At 42.6% G+C, this 21,530-nt stretch overlaps 1 protein-coding gene across 1 annotated transcript in view; it reads right to left on the bottom strand.

The window, feature by feature from the left end:
* VPS13B (vacuolar protein sorting 13 homolog B) overlaps positions 1 to 21,530 on the bottom strand; it is a 2,198,633-nt gene that overhangs the window by 1,292,183 nt on the left and 884,920 nt on the right. The window contains 1 exon segment of the mRNA XM_029587199.1: positions 12,486 to 12,633. Coding sequence (XP_029443059.1) covers positions 12,486 to 12,633 — 148 coding nt within the window.

Raw genomic sequence — 21,530 nt, 5'->3', positions numbered from 1 at the left:
CATAACAAGATAGGAGTGCTCCAGTCAGGAGATAGCAGATAAAGAGTATAACTGGAGCTTATATTATCATAAGGAAGAGATATCCTCAGAGTTGAAATATGTTGATAATAGAATGAGGATCCTCAGAGTTCAAGACATATGATAAAAGAAGGAGATTTTCAGAGCTCCAGTAATTAGAAAACAACAGGCAAGATTGCAACCTTCAGAATTCCAGTCACACAAAAACCAGAGAAATTCTCAGAGATCCAGTCCAGGAATAACTGGCAGGGAAATCCGTAGAGGTCTAATTATGTAACACAAGGAGGAATTCCCAGGACTCCATGTATGAGACAGCAGGAGCATCTCGAGAAATTTAGACTTCTTGTGAGTCCATACCCTCAATATTATTCACTGCCTTTCCCTCTCCCAAGCCTCTAACTACTCTGAATCCAAAATTCACTTATATCAAATATATTCCTCTATATTCCCATAAATAAACTAATTTTACAGATTAACCATTTTCTCCCTTCACTTTACTCCATTTTCTACCTTTCTGCTCCACTTTTTCTTCTGTCACTTAGTTCTGGCAGTTTCCTTCCTTTATCTTCCTTGCCTACTTGTGGTCTTCCACTTTTTCCTCCCTTCTTCACTTAAATACCTACTGTATCTTCCTACTTATCTTCTGTTCTAATTTTATTTCTGTCCTTTCCTCTGCTAGTTCTTCTACATATGTATATAGCTATACCCAAGGCTCCCAGTATCTACTCAGGAGTAGATTCTGCAGCACATTTCAAATTCGGTAGCATGTCTTCATATAAATTAAAATTTCTTAATAAGCACAAAATCAAATGTTTTATTGCTATGTTTTCAATTTTTTTTTTGTTTAAAAACCAAATATTTTCAGATCATCATGGAACACATTTGATTAATTTCCTTTGCTGTGTGTATTTCAGCCTCTGCAGTAACCCAGCTCCCGCTGAGCTAGGAAACAGAAAACCTGACTGGAGAATAGAATTGGGGACATTCCACATGGCAGTAGATAGCAATAACACTAAGCCATTGGGCCAGCCCCACCCATTTTAATTCTTAAAAAAACCCAACTCATCTTCATCTCACACCTCACCTGTACAATTGATCTCTCCTTAGCTATTCAACACTTGTCTCTCACTCTGAGCACATTATCATTTTAATCTTTACTACTCAGCACACTGGAACATGACAAAATCTAAACCATTTCTTAGATACCCAAATCCTTCTGGTTCTCAATAAGATTTTGGACCCTTAAAATTATTAAGCACCCCCTGAAGGTATCGTAGTAGTTTTTCCACTTTAATATCCATTATATTGTCCATAAAACCTAGCACACTTGATAGAGAAGGATTCCCAATAATCAAAAAGCCTTAATTCTGTGCATCCATCATTTTGAAAGGTATTTGGAATCCCATCTCCCTTATTTTGAACAACAAACTCTTTCTTCCCCCTCTGAATTTTGCTCCCAAACTTCCCTCAAAGAAATGTGAGGAATTTAATTACTTTTTAGCTAAAAAAAATGTACAAGTCTCACACCATCATCTGTTCTATCACACTTTCTTCTTGCCAAATCTTTCTTCATTTTTAGATAGAAAATGATGATAGATAAAGATGTCAAGGCCTATCTGGTTAGTCCATTCCTGATGCAATATTATAAAACCCACCTAGTTACATGCTCTATCCTTATATCTAAGGATACTCTACGCTGATTAGATACTTATGTAAAAAGGTGTCAAATTCTACCCCCTGAGGGTGGTTTGCCCTTTGCTCAAATAGGAATTGTGACTTCAACAGGTCACCCTTTCAGCAGTGTGTGTCAGAAGTCCCTGTTCAGACCCTGTCCCTATGTGTGAGGTCAATGCATTGTAGATGTATGAATGTAGTGTACCACTCCCCATTAGGAGTAGTTTGAGATCTAACAAAACTTCTGCGCCCATGTGATATAGGGGGAGTCAAGAATGAGCCTTAGATCAGTGCTGAGGGAGCAGGTGTCTCTACTGGTGGAGGGCACCTGAGGGGCCTTATACCTTCACAGAGATGGCCTAGAGAGTGAGGAGAGGATTCAAAGCACTAGACTCCTACTGGAGTAGAGGAAAAGGATTTGAAGCAGATGTTCCTGAAAATCCTGAAGTTGATGACGGACGTTCTGGAAACTGAACAAGTGTACTAAAAGATGTAAGAGGAAAGAGAACTTGCCTGGGAAAATCTACCAGTGAAGTGGAAACCCTAAGGAGAAGATGATTTCCCTGGAAGGTTGGTGGACTATTACTCTTCCTCTGGGAGGTGCCAGAGAAAGGGCTGCCTGTCTGGGAAAGTTCATCAGAGTTAGAGACAGGTTCAGCCACAAACAGCCCGAAAGTCAAGAGAGAAATTGAAAGGATGTTGAAGAAAAGATTAGAACTACTAAACAAGTACTGGGAGGGCCTATTATTTGTTTGGGTGGAAGGGGTACCCATCCAAAAGAGTTGACCTGTTTTGAGGGAAAAATGTGAAGGGGTGACAGATACTGTTTATTTTTTGGTGACTTTTTTTGCATCGAGTTACAGAGAACTGCTCAGAAGTGTATTTTTAGACTCTGTGAGGTCAATATTCATTTAAATGGATAACCCACAACTTATCCATCTAACAAGTTATCAGTCTAGCTTCATGTTATCCAAGTTATCCATCTAACTCCAAGTTAGCCATTTAAATGTTTAGTTTTGAATATTGATCTCTGTGATTTCCCTGCCATTGGTCAGTAAAGAATTTTATTTTGAACAAGAGATCTGGTGTGGAAGTGGTCCTTTTACAGTATTTGACTGGTGTGCAGGAAGAGCCCCCTTGAGTACAGAATTCAAAAGGCCTTGAAAAGACTCTGTTGTTCACCCCTGTGTGGGAACCCCATGAGGCCATGGGGCTTTATCTGGTCCATGGCCCTCCCCATGTGCTCCCATGCCCAGTCAAGAATGGGATGAGGGCTACCCTTTAAAAACTGTAACTGTTTTTGGTCTTCACCACATCTCTGGTAAGCTGTTTCATGTATCTTTCTGTGAAGAAAGATTTTCTTATACCTTCATCTACCCCTTCTAAGCCTCATATTATGAACCCTTTATTTGGAACTTCCTTTCCAATGGGAAATACTTGCATCTAATGAATTATTTATATATATATTTGTTTTAGATATTTGAACGCCTCAATCACATCTCCCTCTTTAGTTTTTCCTCTAGAGGATACATATTTAGGTCCTTAAGTTTCATTTCAAAAGGTTTATGATACAAAGTCTATATCATGTTGGTTGCCCTTCTCCAGGCTACCTATAATTTGTCTAAACCCTTTTGGAGATATGGTCTAAAAGAATTAAGCACAACAGAGTAGTTGACCAATGACCTGTACAGGGGCATTATCAAACATTTTTCTCCTGGTCATCCATTTTCACATTTTCCAAGGCAACATAGCTTTTTTTTTTCCAGCCATTACACTATTTTGTACTATGGTGATCATCATACATGATCATGCCAGGATCTCAGATATTGTTGTTTTATAATCAAGGTTAGAAAGTTAAACAAATGGACACTAATAAGGTATAAGAATGCATGGCCCAGCACAGTAAAAGGAGACTGATTAGACATGTCATCTCATTTAGTTTTCTGTCAGGAGCAGGTGGGGATTGAATCTGCAGTTCCAGGTGTTCAAGACAAGGGGATTCTGCATTGGAGCCACAGGGACTCTGAAGCACCAAGAACACTGCAGAAAATAATAAGCAAATCAATGTTAGGGAGACCTGCCTCCAGAGGCTCCGTACTGGATTAGCATTAGGTGACCCAAATAGACAGCTGTAATTCAGGAGCTATGGACCTAGTCCTCAGCTACGCTTGTAGTTCCTGCACAGGCCCTGGTCTTCGTGGTTCCTGGTTCCAGATATGGCCCTTATCCTCAGCTACTCTCCTGGCTCCTACTTTGGCACTGGTCCTCAGCTACTTTCCTGGTTCTGTGCTGGTCCTCGACTACTCTCTTAGTTCTGGTTCTTGCTCCAATCCTAGTCCTTAGTCTCATTCCTAACTGGGGCTAAGGTAAGCAATCATATTACACTGGTGTCATCCTCTCTCCACTGGTTTCCCATCCAATGGAGAATTAGATGTAAGACTGTTCTGTTGGTTCATAAGCTCTTGAACAATATCGCTACATCTGGATTAACTCACTATTGCATATCTGTAGCTCAGTATGTTTCTTGAGATCATCTCAGCAAACCTACTTGAATACCATTTCCCCGATTGGCTCATCTAGATGAAACTCATATACAAGCTTTTTCTGTTGCAGGCCTGCTATAACTTCAATTAAGCCCTTAAAACCTTTTTGTTTAAGCAGGCATTAGAACTTGCACTTTAAAAATGTATTAGGCACTAGTATTTAGCACTTAGGACTTGTTTTGGCAGTTTCAGGTAGCCTCACATCTTATAGGTAGAGTTCTCTAATATAGTACATGATATATAGGTTCAAAAATGTGTTTTTAAAGGGTACACTATGTATCCTGTTGCAAATGCTAGCAGATGCATGCAGATTATACATTTTTAAAAATAAATTATTTTTTACAACATTGTCTATTGAGAGAACCAAGCAACATAGCGAGGATACTTAATGTTGGAGATTACAATCTTCAGTGGCATAAAAGAGGATCACATAGTTGATTTGAATTAGAGTTTAGAGCCTCTGCAAGGTCAGTTTAAGGAGGAGACAATATTTCCTTTTGAGGGATCCATTCTTTCAATCTTGTTCTTCCGCTAGAGAAGACTGGCATGAATGTATAACCTGCAAATTCACAGAGGGGCGGATTTTAAGAGCCCTGCTCTTTACGCGATTTACGCGAGCAGGGCCCTGCGCGCCGGTGCGCCTATTTTACATAGGCCTACCGGCGCGCGCAGAGCCCCGGGACTCGCGTAAGTCCCGGGGTTCTCCGAGGGGGGCGTGTCGGGGCGTGTCGGGGGCGGTCCCGGTCATCGCGGCGTTTTCGGGGCATGTCGGCAGCGTTTTGGGGGCGGGTACGGGGGCGTGGCTATGGCCCGGGGCGGTCCGGGGGCGTGGCCGCGCCCTCCGTACCCGCCCCCAGGTCGTGGCCCGGCGCGCAAGAGGCCCGCTGGCGCGCGGGGATTTACGCCTCCCTCCGGGAGGCGTAAATCCCCGGAGAAAGGTAAGGGGGGGGTGTAGACAGGGCCGGGCGGGTGGGTTAGGTAGAGGAAGGGAGGGGAAGGTGAGGGTAGGGCGTTAGAGGATTCCTTCCAAGGCCGCTCCGATTTCGGAGCGGCCTTGGAGGGAACGGGGGTAGGCTGCGCAGCTCGGCGCGCGCCGGCTATACAAAATCGATAGCCTTGTGCGCGCCGATCCAGGTTTTTAGCAGATACGCGCGGCTCCGCGCGTATCTACTAAAATCCAGCGTACTTTTGTTTGCGCCTGGAGCGCAAACAAAAGTACGCGCTCGCGTATTTTTTAAAAATCTGCCCCAGAGGGAACAGTCTTACTTTGGATTCCTATAAGGAACATGGTCACAGGGGCTCTCTTGCTACTCTCTTGGATGGGATACTTTCTTCTGTGGAGTCAAGAAAGCAAGTGCTCTACTGCAGGAAGTCTCAACTTGGAACTGAGCTTAGTATTGAAGGGATCGCATCACTCTTCCTCTCAAATTTCAATATCATCTCTTTGAATTATGTTGTTGAAGTAGGTCTCCTTGGTGGCCTTTATTAATTTTAAAGGAAAGGGTATCTCTGTGTCTGATATTTTTCCTTTCCTAAGGGTAGTTTTTCACTTATGTCAGAATTTTCTCACTTATGATGAGAAAAAGTTGGGATATCCAGGCCAGGACAGGGATGGCCATTTTTTAGTCCATTGAAGGTCACCATTGAGATGTTTGTAGGTGACATTTTTCTTCTTTGATTGGTCTTTGATGTGTCCTATTAAAGCACAGTGGTTTCTAAGGCATTGATTTTTGGAAGAATCAAGATGATGAGCATTTTGGCTTGCTCCAGCAAGAGTTTTCAGGTCCTAAAGGGCTGGCAAGCCTGCTTGATGAGAGTTCAGGACTCCTTGTAGACAGAATTAGAAACTTTCTTTCCAGAGGGCAATAGCAGAGCAACACCCTTGTTTCCACTGCATCCCTACTCTAAGCAACTCACTGTCGATGTACAGGGCCCAACTGTGATGGTCATGTGCAACCCCTATAAAATATGCTAGCTTGCAATGACTTGTGAGAAGATTGGGATTGCCAGGATATTTGGCATGTGCTTCCCAAAAGGTTGTAAGTGAAGGCCAGCTCTGTGAGCACGCAGATGTCAGTACTGCCTCAGAAACAGCTGAGGCAGTGCTAACAGTTGCGTCTTTGCAGGCCCATGGTACACTATGCATCCGATGTACATATGGATATATTCAGATACACCCAGATGTCAGCTAGGGAATCTGGTTGTACAATGTCAAGTCTGCGATTGATGATTTTAACTGTCAACCTATTGCTTCAAGCTGTGCCTTGAAGCAGCTAAGCCTCTTGTGATTTCTATGACTTACAGAGCAATTGGCTCCATATCCTAGTCTCTGCTAGAGTTCCATCATACTTATGTCACTATCTACTCACATGTGAGGGTTAGGACAGGGTCAAAGGCGTAGTTGAGGCAAGTAAGAAGGCGCAATCTATGACAAGCTATGTACACTGTGTTGGCAGTCCTGCATGAACTCTATGGTGAGACATGACTCTTTTGGACTGACAATCACTATGAATGCATTAGGCCAGCCACATCTCTTTGGTGTTAGGTTTATTTTGTGTCTACTTTGTCTACTACTGTCTATTGAACCCACTGCTCCATTATCACGATGTTGCCTAACAAGGCCTAAGTGATTTCTATTACACACTGACCCAGACAGAGGACCTGTAAGTAAAAGAAAGATAGAGATGAGATCAGTTCAAACCACTTTCCTGGGTTCTATTCCATGGAAGGGGAAGGAGTAGAGGAGGACTAACAGGCAAAGCTGTGTTGTATGATGCTTTGCTGAAGCTGGCTGCCAAATCTGTGTGGTCTCCCTGGCTTCTGCAGGGATCCTCGGGTTGATCTGCAACAGTGTCTACTGGGATACCATACCAAAGAGCCAGATTATGGAATACAGAACAGCACAATCTCAGTGATTCTAGATGGGGCATACATTAAAACTCCCACCATCTTGTCCAAACAGCAAAATCAACTTTTGAGAACTCCTAAGGAGTGTTGTATGACCCAGTGGGTAGCACATAAGGCCTCAATGTACCTCCTCTCCATCAGCATGTTGGCTGTAGTGGTGGGCGTGAGAAGCCAGGTCCTGCAACCATATCCTGATTCCCCAGTAGCAAAGAGAGAATGGCTGCAACAGTCACAGCACTGTGACTTTATGCTATTGCTGCCAACCCCCAGCATGCTATTACAAACTAGAAGCTAAGCTCTAGCTTATCATGAGGCTTAAAAAGCTATTTCCATACCCAAAGTCCATGCCGTTTTTTTTTTTTTTTACTGTGACATTATATGTATGCTATAGCACTTGCTTATGCTGTGTCAGATCTTCCTGAATGGAAAAGTGCATGTGGGGTTCTAACACAATGTGTCCATATCACTTTCATCCAAGTATTCGCTACATGCTTCTAGTACTCCTCTAACATTGAAGCTGTACATCACAGTTACCACATGTCATTGCAGAAAGACATGAACCTCATGGTATGATTGTGCATGTCCCTGGCTGTTGTGCAGTATGTCTTCCAGAGATACAGAGTCTGACATGACACAGTGACTAGGATTGGGCCAAAATGCACAACCCGCAGCTTCATTTGAACCCTTGTACTGCCGTGATGGTCAAGACAAACTGTGGCTGACACCCTTGCTGACAGAGCACTAACATGGCATACCTGACATGGGAGTCCCTGCACTGTGGACATAAAAAGGTTGTGGTTGTTCAGTGACATTTCAACAGCTCCAAGAGAGAGGATTTAAACAGCCATTGCATAAAGTTAACAAGGTGAAAGTCTTTAGTGCTCGGGCACACACAGAGCTTTGCAGCAAGTGCATTGTTTAGGCACACAACATTAGCAGGCTTCTCCGGAATGGAGACAGCAAGCAAGGCCCTGGCACTATGGCTTATAGACCTAACTGTGCAAGCTACTCTTCATGTAACCAATGCAGTCACATCCTCAACAGTCCCCTGTGTCAGTAGCATTTACTGGAGTACAGAAAGAAGCGGTGCTTCTATGTATGAGCCAACCATTACCATAGAGGCCACCTTCAAAATTTTCAAATAGGCCAGATTGCCTAAAAATAAAGGAATTGGGTGCAGCTTCTGGGCATCTGCTGACTATGTCGAGGATGCACAGTAGAGCATCACAGACCACTTGCACATTAATGGAGTGGAAGAAATTTCTGTTGAGTAGATCTCCTCCCTGCCATCGGGTGGATGATGGCTATGTGAGTGCAGTCAATAACTCCCAGAACATTAGGAAAAATGGCAATGGCATAAAAACCTCTTCAGGTCCAGCAAGTCCTGTCTTTCACAAGGGAATCTTATGTAATGATCAATGCAGCCTCATACAGCTGTTATAGCCTGACCCAGACAGCAGGAAAAAGATGTTTGGAAGATTCCCACCTGATACCAACTGTTGTTTGGAAGGAGTCAGATGCCATAAATGCAAGGCGCACAATAGTCTAGTGAAGGCCGATATAGCGTGGAACCCGTGACCGGATCCAGATCCTCTTTTGAGTTCTTCATATGAATCCATGATAGCCTGAGAGCTGAGGAGATACCTGTTAGCCACATGTTCCTCTGGAATCCCCAGCAATGTGGTTCATGGATGGAAGTTGTGCTTCCTCTACACAACCTGCAAGCCCTTCTGCATTGCAAACATTTCTGTGGGCCAGGGTGCTCCGCCAGCGGGGCTTTCTGCTCTGGCTCCAGTGTGGGTACTTCCCTAGGAGGCGTTTGAACTTCTATTTGCCTGTTGTTGTTGTAGGTGTTCTTGTTGAGCAGTCCAAAGCAGTCAGTATCCTTCTACTAGTACAATTCCATCAACATTGTAACTTTTGGCAGACTGGTTAAAAAAAAGCTGTTTTTATTGATCAGTGTCAGAGAGAAGGCCTCATTTTATTGCTTGCGATAATAGCTGCGATCCGTGATGACGCCACCTATGGCACGATAACTTTTTCCCCCTCTACCACAAAAAAGGTGTTATTTCCCACATTAAATCTCATGCTAATCTGTGTTATTTTACCATGAAATGCAGTAGAAAACCCTTCTTTGTATAATTTTCTAGCTTTTGCATACTCATATTTGCATACTAACATGCAACGTGATAAACTTTAGTCTAATGCACATTAAACTCCGTTTATCATACGATAAGGCCTTAACACAGCTTGACGAATGACCAGGTAAGATTGTAAGCCCTTTGGGGATAGTGAAATACCTACAGTGCCTGAATGTAATCTGTTTTGAAAAGCAGAATATAAATCAAATAAATATATAAAATCTTACTCTCCTTCAGGACAGAGGAACACTCGATCCTGAATGTCTGGCCTCTCCCAGGTATGCTCTTGCCCAGACATTACACCTCTACCCATCCTCAGCAGAGTGGACCATGGCATTTTCTTAGTCTCTGAAGATCTATTTAGGACTTCTGCCTTCTGAGTGGTTGATGAATGCCATTACATGTATAATACTATATATTATATGGAAGGACATTCATTTCCTTAAATGCATAATAATTTCACAAAAGATTTGCACATTTTTTATATCAGATTAACACATTATTTAAAATTAAAAAATATAAATTATAATGAATGGAGGAAAGGGAGTGATCCAATTAGATCATCAGATATCTTGATATGCCTCCTGTTCCTTATCTTGTGAATGGTACTACCTTGTAAAGAGAAACATTAAAAGATGTTCAACTGCATTATATAGGACAATGCAACCCTAATCATTCTCTTTCTCTTTTTACTAGAGGATATAAACATTTGATAATTTGAAATCCATATGTTCTTTAAAACAAATTAATACATACTGTAATGAAAAAAAAAAAGTGTTGGTATGCACAGAACCCTGAAGTTAAGCTCTTAGCTAACTAGTTCATAAAAACAAGGTGACCATAAAAGAAACGTCTCACAAAACCAGTTAGCTTGTAAACTAAAATTATCTTACACATAGGGTCCTTCATTTTTGTTTTAAACTGATTTTTACCTGTAATTTCCTAAATTTTTCCAAAAGTGAAATTTGGTTTAAACTTGTTATCACCCTAATTTTGTGTGTCTTTAGCAGCTGTGGAGGCAGTGTTTCCAAACCTCTCCGAAGCCAGTGCTGGGATAACAGACTGCTGTATTCAAGTCCCTCCCTCTTCCCCCTCCCAGAAGCAGTGAAAATATGCCTCAGAACATCTTCCAACAGCAGCCAAACTCTACTATGTGAGCTGAGATGAGCCTTGGAGGCTCAGATCTGCTGACCTCAACTTCTTTCAATGAGAGGAGCCTTGCAGGCTCAGTTCTGAAGATGTATCCTTGAGACCAGGAAGCCACTGCATAGATGAAAGCTTTCCTAGCCCATGGAGATGAGATCACGTAGAACTGAGGTGCACAGGACTTGTAGGAGAACATGGCAGCCATCAAGAGAAAAATTGGGCCACTGGTATAGCTTCAGCAGAGGGCAGGATCCCTACCTCTCTGGCAGCATGCTGCCAAAAACAGAAAGAAGAGGAGCCTGGAGCCACTACAGACAGCAAGGATGAATACTGTGGAAGAGAGGTGATTCTTGGAGGGACGGGAATTCTTTGAAGGGGGAAGAAAGAGATAGGGAATTCTTGAAGGGGGAAGGGGATATTTGATAAGAAGAGAGACAATAAAAAAGCAGAAGAGTGGGAGAAAAAGGAGAAATGATGGAGAGGAGGTAAAAGCGACCAAAAGAATCATTTGTGGAGCGATCTAATAGATGGGTTGGGATGGAATAGGACAGTGGGAGGACCCATTATGACCTTCCCACAAATATATAAGTATTCATTTAGATTTGTTTATTAAAACATTCTGCTTAATGTTTTCCCCCTGTCCTGGTTTCTAATCAAAATACATTACAGTATTCACTCAGAACAATAAGGAGTATTTTTTCCACTGATTTTCTTCCATTTTTTATCGTGTCATAAAAAAAAACCCTGATAAATTCCCAGGAAAAATGTTAAAAAACTCCTAAAAAAACAAAAATGAAGGTCCTTACATATACAGTTAAGATGTCACAATTTTCAGTTATTTTTCAGATCTATTAGAGAAATTGCATCATTTTGAAAGAATAAATATTTTTGTTTTGGCTGCTATACATCAGAATAAATGAAATATACCCAACAGTTCCTTAAAAAAGACTAATTCTAAGAGCTACAGAAGCATTAGTAAAACTTCAGCTTTGTGCTTGTAGTTTATATATTACCAGCACTTTATTATATGCAGTTGATATACTATTCCTTATGAAATGTTAGCAATGCATGAACTAATGTGGATTTAAAAAAACAAAACATACAATTTCTTAGATACTTGGCAATAGTACTAGCATTATTCATTCCATATGAATTATTTTATACAGACTTTCTAGTTTGTATAAGAACATAAAGATGACATCTGATCCCTGTCCTAAAAATGACTTATTCAAAGAAAGATAAAATAGCAAGGTCCTAGAAAATAACAGGAGTTTTACACTATCCTAGTAATATTACAATCAGTTTTAAAATGTGCTATAATTATATGTAAGTAAAAAATCACTATTAAAGCAATGTTCCAAAGAAACACATGCATTTTTGAAGGGTCATTTCTACTCTAGATTTAGAATTAATTTAAGTACCTGTTCCTTTCTGTATGTTAGTTGCACTCAAGCATAACTAAAGGCTAATCAAGCTTCTTACTATACTACTGCATTTCTGTGCATGTTTTCCTTAATCCACACAAAATTGTAGCCAAAAAATAAATAATCCCATTCCCATTATACAGATTATATTACATAATTTTATTAATTACAATGTTAAACTATACTATATTATTTATTATCATTATGTTAAATTGTCATCCAGTTATATTGTTCCATATGTGCCACTGTTCTATGTAAAGCCCCTTATCTCTGTTGGGCAGTTTATCGTTATATGTAAACCGGAGTGATTTGTAGTCTCTATAAGAACCTCGGTATATAAAAATTAAAAATAAATAAATAAAATTCCATTATATCTTCAGGACAGCCTTAACTGATGTTAAAGAAGGGTATCTAAGAACATGTGTACCGCATTAAGAGCATTAAAAATATTAATGACGCAATGGAAAATGAGCTGTTAAATAAAAATCTAATGATTTTTTATTACACAAATTTAAAACCAAATAAAACTTTCAGAAGAAATATTTATGTAAAGCTGCAAGGTGTGCCACTATTTGCACAGCTGATCCCCACTCAAATGTGTTTTTTAGGTTCAATTAAAGCAGTGAACATACCTGTTACAGTTTTTGTTTTGACAGGACTGCTAGCATACTCAGATGCCTGATTTGACTGCTGCTTTGCCAAAGGTGCACTTCCAACTGACACCTCATCCTCTTTTTTTCGATTAACTGGCATAACAAGGGGCATGGCTCCTAAAGGTTGCTGCAAAGAAGAAACAAATCAATTGTCCATTGGGATCAATTTAAAGGTAGAAATACTCTGGTATGCCTAGCATACATGATCATTAAATCTGCCAAGAAAAAGTTTATCAGACACCATAGGAAAAACAAATGCTTTTATTTATTTATTTTTAAAACACATTTCGTACTATTGAAGTATACCCCAGGTGATGTCAGTGTTTCATCACTAACACCACAGGAGTTAACAATGAGAAACATAAGTCAATCAGGGCTGATTTTTCACAGCTACTTGCTAGAAAATTTGTCAGTCATTGCATGCAAAAAGCATGCACATAAATCTATTTCATGCATACTTTTAGGCATGCAAAGAGGAGGAATTCCAGGAGCAGAGTTGGGGTGGCATTCAGATTTATGCACATACTTTGATATGAGTGGAAGTGGGGGGTACACATAGAGGAGACCGCTGGACCACGAGAGGGTGAAAGCATCTCTCGGCTGTGAGTGGCGGCTGTGAATAAGCGAGGAGAAGTTCTCTACTTTGCTGTTCTAGGAGGACACAAAGAGGTCTGTGTGTGGATACCCCCAACGTTGGAAGATTGTGTCCGCTACCGCAGGGTTCAGAGACCATTCGTGCGGATGGAAGGTCCGGCTCAACCTGTCTGCCAGAACATTGTCCATGCCCGCCAAGTCGGTCGCTCTGAGGTATATCGAGTGGGAAAGAGCCCACTCCCATATCTGTGCAGCTTCTTGACACAGAAGGTAGGAGCCCATTCCCCCTTGCTTGTTGATGTACCACATCACTACCTGGTTGTCAGTTTGAATCAGGATAGTGTTGTTTGAAAGGCAATCCTGAAAGACTCTGAGGGCACATCTGATCGCTCGAAGCTCCAAGAAATTTATCTGATATTTGGCTTCCTCTGGAGACCAGGGACTCTGACTCTGTAGGTGGTTGACATGAGCACCCCAACCTAGATTGGAGGAATCTGTCGTTAGAACAATTTGAGGCTCTGGAACCTGAAAGGGAAGGCCTTGAAGGAAGATGGAGAGCTGCATCCCCCAGGTCAGCGATAGGCGGAGCTGCTTGGTAAACTGGACAATGCTGGACATTGGCTGGTAAGCCTAAGTCAACTGGGACTTTAGAGTCCACTGCATGACTCTCATGGCGAGGGGTATCATTGGAGTGACATGTACAGCAGATGCCATGTGACCCAGCAAAATGAGAAAATGACAAGCTGTCGAATAATGCCAATTCTGGAGGCACTGTGCGAGGGAAATGAGAGTATGAGCTCGGTCCTGAGGGAGGAATGCTCTTGCCTACATGGTGTCCAGGTCGGCTCCTATGTAGGACAGGGTTTGAGATGGAACTAAGCTGGACTTGGGGTAGATGATCAGGAACCCGAGAGACAGCAACGTATGGATAGTAAGACCTAAGGAGGCTAATGTATCCATCTGAGTCGGAGCCCTTATCAGCCAATCATCGAGATAAGGGTAGACATGGACACCCTGACATCTCAGGTAGGCCGCTGCGACTACGAGACACTTGGTGAAGACTAGAGGAGCGGATGATAGGCCTAACAGCAGTACCCGGTACTGAAAATGCCGAGGGCTGACCAGGAAACGAAGGAATTTGCGGTGGGATGGAGTGATCGAGATGTGTGTATATGCGTCCTGAATATCTAGAGAGCAAAGCCAATCTCCTCTTTGTAGAAGAGGCAGTAGAGAACCCAAGGTCACCATCCTGAATGTCTCCCTCTGTAGATATTTGTTTAAGGCACACAGGTCCAGTATTGGGCGAATGCTGCCTGACTTTTTTGGGATGAGGAAATACCTGGAATAGAACCCCTGCCCTTGCTGCGAGAGGGGCACTGGTTCTGTTGCCCGGGATTTCAGGAAGATTGATACCTCCTCTTCCAGAAGAGAGGAGTGATCGGATGAACCCCCACGTCGGCCGAGGTGGGGAGTCTGCTGGTACCGATAGGAAGTTGAGGTGGTAGCCTTGGGTCAGTACAGCAAGTATCCACTGGTCTGAAGTGATCGTGTGCCATATGTTGATGAAATGGCACAGTCGACCACCGACTGGTACGGACGGTAGAGGAGGCTGGCTTATGCTCTCCAGTTAGGAGTCAAAATCCAGCAGCTGGGCCCGGTTGAGGGGCTGGCTGGGTCTTCTGAGGTCGGGCTTGCCTGGGCTGACCCTTCTGGTAAGATCTGGAAGGACGACCTCGAGCAGTAGGAGGATATCATCTCTGTAGCTTGAAAGACGGTCGCTTAGAGTCCCTCTCTGCAGCCCAGCATTTTTCTGGCTTTAGCTATCGCCTTGTCACATTGTTTCGTCGACTTTAGATCGTTAGACTCTATCACCCCAAGGTCGCTCTCCTGCTCCGTGCACATCAGCCCTTCAACCCTCCCATCAAATACGGTTCTTTCTTATTTCCACACCCCATATGCATGACTCTGCACTTCTTGGCATTGAATCCTAGCTGCCATATCTTCGACCACTCTTCCAGCTTCTTTAAATCCCATCTCATTCTCTACACTCCTTCCGGCGTGTCCACTCTGTTGCAGATCTTCGTATCAGCCGCAAAAAGACAAACCTTACCTTCTATCCTGACTGCAATGTCCCTCACAAAGATATTGAACAGGACCGATCCCAACACCGATCCTTGCGGCACTCTGCTTAACACCGCTCTCTCTTCAGAGGAAGTTCCATTTACCATCACACATTGTCTTCTGTCCGTCAATCCAGGCCACCACCGCAGCACTCACTCCTAAGCTTCTCATTTTATTCACAAGCCTCCTGTGCAGGACCATATCAAAAGCGTTGCTGAAATCCAAGTAGATGACATCAAGTGCTCTTCCTCGATCTAATTCCCTAGTCACCCAATCAAAAAAGTCAATCAGATTTGTCTGACAGGACCTTCCCCTGGTGAATCCATGCTGCCTCTGGTCTAGCAATTCTTCTGACTGTAGATAGTTCACTATTCTTTCCTTCAGCCGCGACTCCATTACTTTTCCCACCACCGAGGTAAGGCTAACCGGCCTGTAGTTTCCAGCCTCCTCTCTGCTCCCGCTCTTGTGAAGTGGAACCAACACCACTCTTCTCCAATCACTCGGCACCACTTCCGTTTCCAGGGATCCATTGAACAGGTCACACAGCGGATCCGCCAGCACATTTCTATTGTCCTGGGATGAACCTGATCAGGCCCCAATGGCTTTGTCCACTTTTAGTTTTCCTAGCTCATCCCATACATTCTCTTCTGTAAATGGAGTAACATTTACTCCCCTCCCCTCCAGTTTCTTGTTAACTAGCTATGGTCCTTCTCCAGGATCCTCTTTAGTGAACACCGAGCTGAAGTATTCTTTTAATATTTTTTTTAAAAAACTATGTACCGGACCGATATGGCACCTGTGTAAATTAATGTTTCAGCATCCTTATTTTTATGTGCCTATTGTAAACCATTGTGACGGAAGCTACTTAACGACGGTATAAAAAAGACATAAATAAATAAATAATATTTCTGCCATTTCTTCATCTCTCTCTACACATTGATCCTTTTCACCTTTCAATTTCACTATACCACTTTGAAATTTTCTCCTTTCTCTGATGTATCTGAAAAATGTTTTGTCACCTCACTTTACCTCTTTGGCAATCCTTTCTTCTGCTTGACTTTTTGCTGTCTTGATTACTTTCTTTGTCTCCCTCAGTTCCACCAGATAGTCTTCCTTGTGCTCCTCCCTTTGGAATCCTTTATATTTCTTAAGCGCTGTTCTTTTAGCTTTTATTTTGTCAGCCACCTCCTTTGAGAACCAGATAGGTTTCATTTTCTCTTGCTTTTCTTTACTTTTCTAACATATAGATTAGTTGCCTTGGTAATTGCTCCTTTTAGTTTGGTCCATTGTTGTTCTACATCTCTCTTGTTCTCTCAGCCTTCTAGTTCTTTCTGCAGGTATTTTCCCATTTCATCAAAGTCCGTGTTTTTGAACTGCAAAACTTGGGTCTTCGTGCTTGTTCTCTGTATCCTATTTGTGATATGAAACTATACCATTTGATGATCACTGGTGCTGAGGTGGGTACCCACCTGGACATTAGAGAAATTATCTCCATTAGTGAGCACTAAATCGAGTATAGCTCCCTCCCTCGTGGGTTCCATTACAATTTGTTTGAACAGAATCCCTTGCAGGGCATCCACTATCTCTCTACTACTGTTAGATTCTGTGGAAGGGATTCTCCAGTCTACATCCGGCAGATTAAAATCTCCAACAACCACCACTTCTCCCTTCTTTCCCATCTTTTGGATGTCTTCAACAAGATCTCTGTCAAGTTCTTCCATTTGATTTGGAAGCTTGTAAACCACTCCAATAAAAATGGATGCCCCATCTTTTTTTAGGTCGGCCCATAGTGCTTCTTCTTTGCCCCATCTTCCTTGCTTGGATATTATTTCTGACATAAAGAGGCACTCCTCCCCCTTTTCTGTCCTTTCTTAACAAGTCACAGCCCGGTATTGCTGTATCCCAATCATGAGATTCCGTGAACCACATCTCTGTGACAGCAACAATGTATGAAGCTTGCAGATCTGGGATTTTATTGCCCAAACTACGAGCATTTGTGCTCATAGCTTTCCAGCTTTTCTCATTCAGGTTACTGCTTTTCTTGGACTTCTTTTGTGACTTATTTAGTTGAGTTTTGTTATCCACTTTACCCTATTTTATTGCATTTGTATTTTTTTTTGGGGGGGGTGACATTCTAATTTCTTTCTGCCACCCCCGGCATCTAGTTTAAATGCCTTATGACATAGGATTTGAATTTATCTCTTAGGATCCTTTTTCCTGCCAGAGACAGATGTAAGCCAACTTTGACAAAGAGCTTTTTACTGTTCCATACAATAAATTATACATTTTATTCAAATGCCCACAACTCACTCTAGATTAGACATATTCTGTTGTCCAACACCTTTTTTTGTACTGTGGTTAAGGACCTATATCTGTTTCTGACCATTCTGTAGTAACAATGGAGATGGAGTTAAGTGAGCACACATAAGTGCACGCAAGTGGAGAATGAATCCTGGGCTGTATTATTCAGATGAGCAATTTCATAAATATTTACAAAAGTCCTGGAAGAATTATTTGGAGAATAATGATCTCCCCGAGATGTCCTCCACTGTACTTTGGGAGGCGGGTAAGACAGTATTGAGGGGTTTCATTATTGCTTTTCAGCTAAGCAGAATAAAAGCAGCAATACTGAGAATGTGTGTTTGACTAAATTATTACAGGATAGGCAAACTATTCATAAAAAGGATTTGTTGCATGAAAGTAAACAGCAAGAATTGCAAATCAGAATGTTACTGAATGATCTTCTCCATCGAAATGCTGCAAAGTTGCTTAGGTTATTCCAGTATACATTAAACAAATATGGGATCAAGGCAAGTAAAATGATGGCCAATTTAGTAAAGATAAAACAACAGATCTAATATCACAACTATAAGAGATAAACAGAGGTGTTTACATAATACTACAGATAAAAAAAATCACAAAATGTTCTGCTCTTATTAGACCAACATGTTGCTAGCTGGTTCTTCAAGTAACATCTGAGTTGAATGCACAAATTCCGAACTGGAGTATACCAACTGAAATTACCAGCCAAATAGTGAATGTTGTCAAGGATAGCTTTAAAAATCATTTCGACTGCCCTCTTTTAAAAAGGCAACCAATGAAGCTGCTTCATATGCACTTGAACACTTACAGACTATTTCAAATCCATACACTAATTTAACAGCAGCATTCTGCACTAATTGGAGCACTTGAATAAAATATTTTGGCATCCCTACATAAGGTGCATTGCAATAATCCAGGTGCGCCAAAACCAAAGATTGTACAACTCTAAACTCAGTGCAGAGTAAGATACATCTCAATGGCCTTAACAAAGACAAACTGGGCTACCTTTTTAATACGAGCTTGCAACGATAGCTTAGATTCAAGGGTTACCCCTAAATTACAAGTCTTATTTTGTACTGATAAATTTATACTTCCAAGTTTAATCTGTATATTACATAACCTGGGCAGCCACGACCAAATCATCACATGGTGTTTGGGAGATGGGACAACACAAAGTACAAGGAAAAAAACACACGCCACTCTACAAATATTTGGAATAAATAGGCTGCAGCTTTTGTTATTAACATCAATGAGGTTATAGCAATGACCTAGGCACCTGAGCAATAACACTTCTTTCTAACCAGAGGGCATACGCCTCTATAGGTGAGGGCAGGCAGTGCAATTCTTCTGGTCTCCAGGACTCACCACTGACAAGCAAAGCCCATCCTAGCGAGTGCCACTCGCTCCTCATAGGCACTCCGCTCAGCCCACCATACACAAGCAAGGCGAAAGCCCACTTGCACTGGACATCAGGTCTGCCATCAAATGAGTGCCAACTGACCCAGACAGCAGACAGTCCTAGCACCTAGGTACTGCATACTGGTGATACCATGCACTGACTTCCCTTCAACAAGCAACCTCCACTTTTTGATCATGTACCTCTGCCAAAGGGCCCAGGTAGCCAAAGACTTCCCTTGGATCTTCCCAATACCACTGAGCCCAACCCCATTCAGAACAGCACCCGGCAAGTGGCCAGTCTTAGGGCATTCAAGAATAGGTCCTGAGCTATGTTTGATAGGTGTCCACTGTCTTTCCTGTATAGTTCTTCACACCTAACACAAACCCACATACCTTAAATAGTAAACTCCTTTACATTCCACAAAGCTCCCGATCTCTTGTTGAGTTTGCCAGCCCAGCACCACCATAGCTGCTAGACCTGGAACCGGCGACAAGGGATGACTTCTGACCACACTACCTTTGTATCAGGCATAAAGGTCAAAATGAATGCAATGTCATTCCTGATGTTGTTCAGTATCAGCTGGCCGGGAACATCCTTACCGGTATATTAGGAGTACCTCATGTGGGGACAATCTGACTAGTAGCTGTTGCAAGACTGGAGTGAGCTGTTCCCAGCACATTTCTCTTTTGCCCAGCCACTGCACTTTTATATCATTTGGCGCCAAACCCAAACATGAACCGCGAGTGCCTCTTTTTGCATGGTGCTCAGCCCAGAACATGAATGAATGCCCTGCTATCCACACCATTCTTTGTCACCAGCAAGAAGCTGAAATGACAGCATATGAATTCTTCCTATCCCAACAGTGGTGGGGGAAAGGCAGAGAGGGGAATGGCGAAGGAAACTGGCAATGCTATGATACTAAGGTGCTCAGTGGTTTGGGGTCCCGTTAATCTGCCTAATGTATGTTAAGAATGCCGGAGATTGCCATCTGCCTAAGCACTGTATTGCCGTACCTAGAAAACCGGATGCGGCAGGTACTGGATGCTGCACCTATCCTAAATGAGTGCGTGCCAAATTGGTCAGCCTATAAGCCAACCACTTCTAAGGTCCATTCAAGAATGGTGCTGAATTGGTACTTGTTCAGTGGAAGAGAGTCTGTGTGCACAAGGAATTGCACTGCTCCATTTGCCCATATAGCGGCATAGCGTGTAGCATTCACAACCGGGCAAGTAAGCAGCCCCCCCCCCCCCCCCACGGCAACCAGCATTATCACTCCACCCTGGCCTATGTGATTTGTTTTTGCCCTTCTATTTCAGATAATTAGCTTTCCATCAAGAAACGAGACCTCAGAAGTGCACAGGCCAGAGCTATCATACTGGCAGCTGGCTGCCACCACTAGCTCATTTACTCTGAGCGCACCAAAAAATGTGATGGAGAAAGCTGAACAAAACAGAACTAATTCAGAATCACTAGCCACTATCCCCCTGGCAATGCATGCCATAGCAAGAGCAGGTGATCATATAAGATTAGTCTTCGATTATCGAGGATTATGGGCTTGCACCTAGCCCAACTGGCCAGCATTCTTTTAACAGTGAAGTCCTTGACTGGGTTGGGCCAGTTCTGTGCCCTTGCAAAAAATGAGAAGCCTGCAAGGTTCACCTGCATTGAACCCCTGGACGCACCATCTAGCTGTGCCTGCACCACATAATCTATAATGTAAAGTGCAGACATGGGGACTTGTCGCCGACCTGGGGACCTCAGGAAACACATAACTGCATTGAAACCTCTCATGTAAGATCACCAAGTGGATGGAGCAATGGATTCCTTCAGCAAGTCAAATGCATCCTTGCTAGAATGGTCCAAAGGTGTTTCAAGCACAGGCAACTCCGACTTCTCGGCATATGGAGCCAGCCTCCGGAACTCTTCCCACTTGCAACGGAGAAAGACATTAATCAATCTCGTTGTGCAGACCAGGCATGTGCAATGCTTGCGCTAACACATTTAACTGTAATCACCTTAGGACAAACTCTCTAAGGAGCTCAGACACTATGGCTAATTTCGCAGTTTGGCACTTGATAACCGGGACTACAGCCATATTGTTACACCAAAATACCACCCACCTTTTCGCCAAGTGTTCGCCTCAAATATGCATTTCCACCACAATAGGGAATAACTCAGAGAAGGTGATATTGGATGTGATACCAGACTGGGACCACTCTACTTGCCACATTTACACACACCATGCTCCTTGGTAATAAGAGGCCAAACCCATCGCCTCTAGAAGTGTCAGAGAACAGTTGAATGTCAACGATGGATACCGGAGGAGGCAACCATATGGCAGCTCTGCAACAACGGCACACAGTGACACACATCGGAGTGCCAAGACCAGCAGCCCATGCCACTTCTGTGGCACTGGGAACATGGAATTGCCAAAGCCGCATTGCCACTCAGTAAGTTCTAATGGCACTCAACCCTACCACTGCTAAGTGAAAAATTAAATATCTACATGGTGGAGACCTATAAAAATAATCAATGGCTTATTTACACTAGTTAATTTTGTTCATTATCAATTAGAAACTAGTCGTTCC

Source organism: Rhinatrema bivittatum, chromosome 2 (genome assembly GCF_901001135.1).
Source record: "Rhinatrema bivittatum chromosome 2, aRhiBiv1.1, whole genome shotgun sequence".
NCBI lineage: Eukaryota > Metazoa > Chordata > Amphibia > Gymnophiona > Rhinatrematidae > Rhinatrema > Rhinatrema bivittatum.
Note: the sequence above shows the minus strand (reverse complement) of the source record. Positions and strands in the feature narration are given on the sequence as shown.